At 40.4% G+C, this 8,272-nt stretch overlaps 1 protein-coding gene across 2 annotated transcripts; it reads left to right on the forward strand.

The window, feature by feature from the left end:
- The first annotated feature begins 396 nt into the window (after nucleotides 1–396).
- On the forward strand, nucleotides 397–7,913 carry rps21 (ribosomal protein S21). Of its 2 annotated transcripts, none has more exons than XM_033627958.2 (6): nucleotides 397–482; nucleotides 956–1,038; nucleotides 2,086–2,149; nucleotides 6,174–6,245; nucleotides 7,547–7,602; nucleotides 7,860–7,913. In XM_033627958.2, the coding sequence occupies exons 2-6, from the start codon at nucleotides 989–991 to the stop codon at nucleotides 7,867–7,869; spliced, it is 252 nt and encodes an 83-aa protein (XP_033483849.1). In that variant the 5' UTR covers nucleotides 397–482; nucleotides 956–988; the 3' UTR covers nucleotides 7,870–7,913. The 2 variants fall into 2 exon arrangements, with proteins under 2 accessions (XP_033483849.1, XP_033483850.1); XM_033627959.2 differs by having other exon boundaries at nucleotides 464–575.
- The last annotated feature ends 359 nt before the right edge of the window (nucleotides 7,914–8,272 follow it).

The raw sequence follows: 8,272 nt of genomic DNA on the forward strand, positions 1-8,272 counted from the left end.
ATACTAAGTAGCCATCATATGCCTATATATGGCTCACTTGAACGACTGTCTGATTGTTTGATTGACAGATGACGTGGGTGGGATGACACCTGGCTCTTAGCCTATATGTATACCTGCCACCTGCCTTTTCATTCATTCTTTTGAAGTTGCCTGAGGAAGACCGCTTGGGTCAAAACGTTGCTTTTTTAGTCATTAAAAACTTACTGGGAGCTCTAATTCAGTGTGCGGATTTTCTTCTTCTTTCTAAAATTAAAATACACACACACACACACACACACACACACACACACACACACACATACCATGCAACAGTGCCTGACTGAAATAAAACACAGTGTGTCTACATACTTTTGGCCAGTCAGTGCAGTTAATTCTGGTCGTAATGCCGACATCCAGCAGGTGGCGATAAAAACTTCCAGGGAGGATACATCTCCTTCCGGGTCACCTCCTCTTCCTTTCCTGTCGGCCATTTGTCGTATACGGTGGGTATCTGTCGAGCTCTCATCGTAAAAACGTTTAAATTGGTATTTTCCCCTACAAAGCCGCAATTTTCTGTGAGATTTGTTACACTTAACGTGAGTATGTAGCTATGGATGAATTTTGGATGGTGTTTATGATAGAAATTGTGTGTAAATATCAGACGTTGGTCGAGTGTGTGAGCAGCCACATGCGGCCGTGATGAGCGCTCAGTAACATGCTAGCTGTATGCTAGCAGGCTAACTCCCCTGTAGTTGCTGGTGTCTGTGTTCACTTGTATGAGTAAAATATGCGCTTTTTAAGATTTGCCAACAAAGATAATTGGACGTAGTTTTTTTGGAAACAAGCCACAGTTGAAACATGAGGTGTGTATCGTGGTGCTAGCAGAGTTACGGTGACGTCTGCTAACGTTAGCGCAGGAAAAGTATGAACGCACCGGCTTTTCTGACTTCTGTTTTTGGTCTCGTGTTTATTTCAGGTTTGTAAGCGACCACCTGCACAACCTTTCAACATGCAGAACGACGCTGGTGAATTTGTGGACCTTTACGTCCCACGTAAATGGTGAGTGACTTGTCTGAGTGGTGGAAGAAGTATGTAGATCCTTTTATTAATTAAAAGTACTAATATCAAACTAAAATACCAAGCGTTATCTCTGAGTTATCAGTATTTAAAGTTTTCATTGTACAGTAAAATGTTTCATGCTGACAGTGTTTTCTTATTCGTAATGATGTTTTAGGATTAGTATTACTGCTGCATTAATGTGTGTTCAATTTTCCTGCTGTATGCTGTGCTCATTTTAACTTCTCTATACTGCTGCGTAGTTTAATCTACAGCAGTGCATCATAGTCTATAGTATCAGTGTAGGTTTGTAATGTGTCTGTCTTGAGACCCACATAGCTCTGAAACAGCCCAGTTAGCAGCTGATCCTAGAGGTTTTTTAAATAGTTTATTAGGTGAACAAGTAGAGTTTTCTCAGCATTATCCTTCAGTTTATCACAAACATTAAACATCAACACATCTGGACATGCATGGCTTTCATGCTTCATATCTATCTCTAAGATGTAGTAGAGTGGAAGTGTACAGTTGCTTAAAATGGAGATACTCGAATAAAGTGTGTACTTGTGTTTCAGTAAACAGACTTAGTTACATTCCACCACTGTACTTTGGTATCCAGAGGACTAAACTGAACTGAATGATTCTGAGGAGAAGGCTGTGGTTACCTTTTGTGACAGTGCTTTTTGTATTTTATTTTTTTTTTATTTACACCAGAAATGGTTGCATTGAGGCTCAGCCATAGTAAAACCTTAGCTATGCAGATCTTAAGTGCCGTATCGTATGCAACTGGAAATGCTTGAGTTTCTTGATGTTTCACCACTTATCCAAGAGGCCACTTATCTAGTTCTGTACACTTCAGAAGCCTTGGACAAGAGGTGAAACCTCTTCAAGAAACTCAAGCAAGTCCAGTTGCCTATGATGTAGCACTTACTACTATGACCTGGGTGACTGAGAATCTCCACCGACATGTTTGTTATGCAGACTTCTTAAACACGGAGAGTAGTATGAATGGTGGAGAACATTAAACTAGAGTATTGTTTCTGTGTTTTGCAGCTCTGCCAGCAACAGAATCATTGGAGCCAAGGACCACGCCTCCATCCAGATCAACATTGCTGAGGTAAAACAAAAGATTTCAGTCTTAAAGTTTATCCTGTCATATCAAATCAAACTTAATTTATATAGCACTTTTCATACATTAAAAATGCAACACAAAGTGCTTCACAAAATAAAAACATACAACAAAAATACTACAAATATTGAAAACCCACACACAGTCAATATAGTAACACGACAGGGCACTGAGGCACCAGGTGAGGATAGAACCACCTATGGGGAGCTCATCCACACTGAGAGGTGTCACAGCCTGTGGCCACAGGGAGTGGGACCACAGAGACCACCTCGACCCAGACAGACCGGGGTAGACTCCACACATGGTGCAGAGCCTCCCAGTCCCCCGGGGCTGAGGGATCTCCAGGACGACGTCCCCGTGGGCAGACTGGACACACCTCTCAGTGTGGAGGCCCCCCATGAGGAAACACTGGAGCTAAAAACTAAAAGACTAAAAGGCAATAGGATAAGATAAAACAAGTATGAGATAAAATAATGATAAAATGCATAAAAATTTAAGGATTTAGAAAAAAATGAAGATTTAAAGATTAAAAAAATAATAAATGAATAAATAAGTTAAAAAAAAAAATGAAGATTTAGAAATTTAATAATAATAAAATGCATAAAGATTTAAAAATAAATAATTTCAAATCATTAGAAATTAGATTAACATAGTAGAAGAATTAAAAGAGTAAAAGAAATCAGTTAAAAGCCAAACTAAAAAGGTGAGTCTTCAGCCTCCTTTTAAAAAAATCAACAGTCTCTGCAGTCCTGATGCACTCTGGCATAAATAAGATGGCCCAAGACCATTAAGATATTTAAAAACTAATAAAAGAACCTTGAAATTGATCCTGAAACACACGGGGAGCCAATGCAGTGATTTTAAAACCGGTGTAATATGTAACAGAAACACATGAAACTGCACCAGCGTGTCAAGATTGAGGCTCTATTAGACATACTGTGTTGATGGTTAACATGAGATATTGGTAATAATAGTAATAAAACAGAGAGTTGGTGCTGACTATAAACTTAAATTAAACCTTGTTTTTTCTATCCAGCTTAAAAAAGCTAAACACAAGTGTTCACATGTTCATACAAGCTGTGTTAGCTTAAAAAGAATCATAAAAGAGGCCCAAACATGCAGCATGTATCCGCACATTAATATCTTAAAGACCTCTAATTCTCAAAGCTGAAATCGTGTGACCCAAATCAAAAAATGTCTCCCAACTTTTGACGAAAATGTTTTTGGGTTTGAGGTCAAACCTCCGTTCAAGACGTCACCTTGAGTTCTGGACACATGGCATGTTTCACTGTTTTGATATTTTATTGACAAAACAATTAATCAATTGTGAGTGACAGCATGATCATGTGGTCGCAGCTTTTGGGAATTGAATCTAAAATTTGAGCCAAGTGAATAAAAGAATTGCAGTTGCTGTTGACGGTAGCATGACAATTTTAGAATGGTGAGTTCTTGCAGGATGTCCTGTTTTGCACAAGGGAAGAATTTCTCTGACCAGTCAGTGGTCTGCAGCATTTTAACTCCACCTTTTAGCATCTGCTCAGCTCATTTGGAACCTTGACAGAGGTGGTACCATTTTAAAAAAAAAAAAAAAAAGAACCACGTACTATCACAGCTTTGGTTATGGAAAACCAAAAAAGAGGAGTTGAGTGGAGCCGTGCTGTACTGTGCAGTGGACATGCAGCGTTAGTGTGTCAGTCTGAGTCTGTCTATTGAAGATACGTCACACTTTATTGTTATTATTGTCAGCTTTTATGTGGCAGTGTGCAATAAAGTAGTCCACTAGCTTGGTGACACATGCTCCTCTGTCTGACTTTGTTTTGTGTACAGTAGTCAAACAAACAGTCGGCTCAGTGTTGGTTTTAAATATTTGCATGAAGTTGCTCACAATAGCAAACAACAGCAGCATGATGGGAATGAGGTTGAATAGTTCAGGAAAAAACTGACATTAATATAATGTGAAGCTCGGACATTATTAGTCATCAATAATGCTCTGCAGTGTGGAAATGGAATAAGACTAAAATAGTTTTGTGAGATATTAATAGATCAGATATTAATGGATATTTGTATCATTCCAGCTGTAAAAATGTAAAAGAGGCAAAATGCACGTACAGTCCGAGGGCCATGTCAGTCAGTGCTGCTAGTTGTTCAGTAATTTATTAGAAATGACGTGTACTCAACATGCTGCGTGGTTTTAGATATTTATTTTACCTTTACAGGCAGCGACTGGTTTTCTGCCAAATTCATGGTAACACAATCAAACATCAGACTGTTGACGCTTGCTGCATGTGTAATATATCTCAGTAAAGATCAGGCCTACACTAGTTTTTATACACATCATTGTTGTGTGGTCACACAGTTTAAGTGCACATGGTTTTGAAAAGTACACAGATATCATGCAGCAATGATGTAACTTTGACAAAGAGCATGTCTTCACAGTGACTGAGAAGTATCGATACTTCTCCGCTCAGACAACACCTGCATTTAATCCTTTTTGTACGCTGATCCAGAAAAAAGACTTTGTATGGTTTTGCTCGCGGCCAATCAACTCAAGCGTTCTTCAGTTTAATGTGACAAATGATTGTCCTACTATTGCACTTATAACCCCTACAGTCTGTGGTGTGGTATGTGATGTATGTGACAGAGCCACAGATGCCACCAAAACGTGAAAGTATGGCTTTACGACAGGTCTGTGGTGTCTGGCAGCATTTTAGCCAACTCAGTGCGTCTATTGACATGAGTATTAAGGTGCGGACACACCAAACCGACATCAAAGAACTAGCGGCAACGAAAGCCAACTGTTGCGTTGTCTACGTCGCCTCACGTCGCCCTGTGTCAGTTGCATTTGAACACACTACACGGACTACATCCGACGGCCAAGTAGCACGTACATTCTGCGCCTGCGTGAGAGAGAGCGGAGTGAGAGAGTGGTACATCCTGTCAGCCAAGGGGTTTCCTATCTGTGCAGCCAAGCACCGCAGCACCTCCACGGACTATTACATCCAGACGGTCCCGGTGTTTCCTCCGCAGGCTCTACTTTACTCAGCTGCCCGATAAACCCGCTGCTTCTTCCCACTTTAACCTGAATAACAAACCAGGGCCTGGTGCTCCGGTTGGATCCAAACGGAGAGCCGGGGCTAGCTCAGAGACTAGCGGAGGCTAACTGGCTGTGCTTCCCTCCGGTCATGCTGCGGCTAATGCTCCGCTAGCAGCTCCCAGCTACCTCTGGTTTGTTATTCAGGTTAAAGTGGAAAGAAGCAGCGGGTCTGTGGGGCAGCTGAGTGAAGTGGAGCCTGAGGAGGAAGCACTGGTCAGCCCCGGTTTCACTACAGGCAGATTCACTCGCTACAGGGGCGAGGAAATAAAACCTGAACAGCCAATCAGAGTGATCACTCTCACCAACACGCTCTTCTGCTGATTCAACATGCTCAGTCGGCTGAAAAGCAGCCGACACAGATGCCAAAGTGCCGATGGTGCGGGACACACCACAAAAACTAGGCCGACAGACGCTCACCAACAGCCCGACTTTGGTTGCCGGCCGACCGTCGGCTTGGTGTGTCAGGGCCTTTAAATGAAGTACTCCGTTGGTATGGCTATCATTTTAAGGGTACTGGTATCATAATATTTCAGGCCTACGCTCAGGTATGAATAGAAATATGTGGATGCCTGTATCAGAAGGAAAAATATGTTCTCATAACTCTCAGAACTCAGACGGCTCTGCATGCATCTGAAAATGTCAAAAAATGTTAAAATATCCTGACTATAGTGAAGGAGCTGTCACATGCCAAAACAGCAGCGCAGTACATTTTCAGATTTGGGCAGGTTTTGTCAAGATGCAAAATTGTTGTGAAACCAGCTCTGTCAGAGGATAGAGAGGTTTTGAATATCTTAATTTAATGATTTGAGTATTTATAAAAACAGCAAGAGCTGACCTGAAAACCTGAACATTTGTGATGTGCAACAGTTGTTTTGCACTTTAAATGTTCCTAACCAGCATGCTCCGTTCTCTCTGCAGGTTGACAAGGTGACCGGTCGCTTCAATGGTCAGTTCAAGACCTACGCTATCTGTGGCGCCATCCGCAGAATGGTACGTCTCAGCCAAATGTCTGTTGCATCATACTTTCACTGCTGTCATTAACACATAATCCATCAGTTTGCTTGTGAGTCATCAGCGAGAGTCTCATAGCACAGGAATATTATCTGGAGACTCCCTGTGCGTGTGTATAGTGATCATAGTGAGGTCATAACTAATAAAAATGTGTGACATGTACATTGGTCAGAGTGATACATTTGCATCAACCTGAATTTTCTCTTTTTGTCAGCATGTACTTCTCAAACAGATTATTTTTTCTATGACTGATTAATTTGGATTATGGGTTCATCATGAAGTGGCGTTTTTAGTTTGGCTGTAATTTGTTTCTAGCACAGAATTATTATTATTGTTAAATATTATTGTAAGAGCTAGACAGCAGAGAATGGTAGTCAATGTGTTTTTAGCAGACTGAAGTTTCTACTTGGCAGAATGTGAAGGTGGGCTGTCACTTTTCCTAAACTATGGTTGAGGGCATGCAACAGTTTGAGCTGATAGTGAGCGCCCTCTGCTGGATCATTAGGCAAACTACTGTAAACAGTGTGCTGGCTCATAGACTCAGGTTGTCCACAGGTCCTTTTAACAGTCTGAAAATGTCTTAAATTAAGTATTAATATAAGGTCTTAAAGTCTTAGATTGTCCTAAATTCAGATTCAGTGGGTCTGAACTATTTCAATTTAATTCAGTTTTATTATAAAGCCCAATATCACAGATATTTGTGATGGAGGGATCCCTCTTCCAGCAGGGACAGATGTGTTATAGATGTCATACAGAACAGATCAACATAATAAATTTGCAGTGATCCATATGACAACACAATTCACAGAGAGAAATTGAGCTGGAGAGAGATGCATTACTGTGAAAAGTTCTCCAGCCTGACAGACCTAATGACTGTTTACAATCATTGGACAGACCAAAGAATGACAGTAATAAATAGCATTTACGACAGCGATGAGATTTTGTTTTCTTTTTATATTAAACACAAACTTTTTCTTTACTGTTCATTTTAAAATGCCATCAGTGTGTTTACTTGGAAAGAGTACTTACACACGGATGTTTTATACACACACGGAGACGGTAAATTTAGATTTCAAGTCATTACAGTTGGACAGTGACCAACATTCAAACGAACAGTTGACTTTCGAATGAAAGGCGCTCTAATAAAGAGAAGATGTTTCTGCAGTGCAAACCTTGACATGAGCACATCGGGGGTCTCTACTGGAGATCTGACTCTGCCATGAGATTGTTGTCTAAACGCTGAAAGCTCTTGTCTGAACAGATTTTATTTCTTTTTACAGGGTGAGTCCGACGACTCCATCCTGAGGCTGGCGAAGAACGACTCCGTTGTCGCAAAGTAAGAACCTAATGATGTTGATGTGAGAAGAGTAGATTATCAATGTTGCTGCTGAGAGGAAGAAGCACAACAGCTCTGTATTACATAATTTAAAACTTTAGAACACTTAAGTGTTTGCAGTTAAAATGGATGTTTTCAGAAATGGCATTCATCTTTGTTTCTAGGGCAGATCCAGACAGTTTTTCAGAGTTAAAATCTCTCTCTCTTGACAACTTGGATTTGACACATTTTCTTCTCTTTTCTTTTTTGTTTCACAGGAATTTCTGAGTGTGACGCTGGGAACTTTGTTAAAATAAAATGGAAAAAAACTACTTTCCTTTGCAAGTGTTGTCATTTCTTAATAATGAATTTGTGCCTGAACTGTGTGAGGCAAGCATCTGTTATAGTATCGAGCTTTAACGTAACATCTCAGGTCACTGAAACGTTAGTTTTCAGCAGCCTTCATCAGTTAAAGGTCAACATTTGGTTGAAAACATTAAGATATCCAGATGACAGTTATATAGGTAACAATTCCATTTGGCAACAGACATGAAAAATGAAGACAAAGAGCCCAGTTTGTGGTTGTTATCACCTGAGCATGGTCAAATCCAAACACTGCATGAGTGCAAACAAAAGCTTTCAGAGAAGGTATGAATAAAATGTCACATAACTGTGACAACAAAGCAACGTG

This window comes from Epinephelus lanceolatus, chromosome 8 (assembly GCF_041903045.1).
Source record: "Epinephelus lanceolatus isolate andai-2023 chromosome 8, ASM4190304v1, whole genome shotgun sequence".
Lineage (NCBI taxonomy): Eukaryota > Metazoa > Chordata > Actinopteri > Perciformes > Serranidae > Epinephelus > Epinephelus lanceolatus.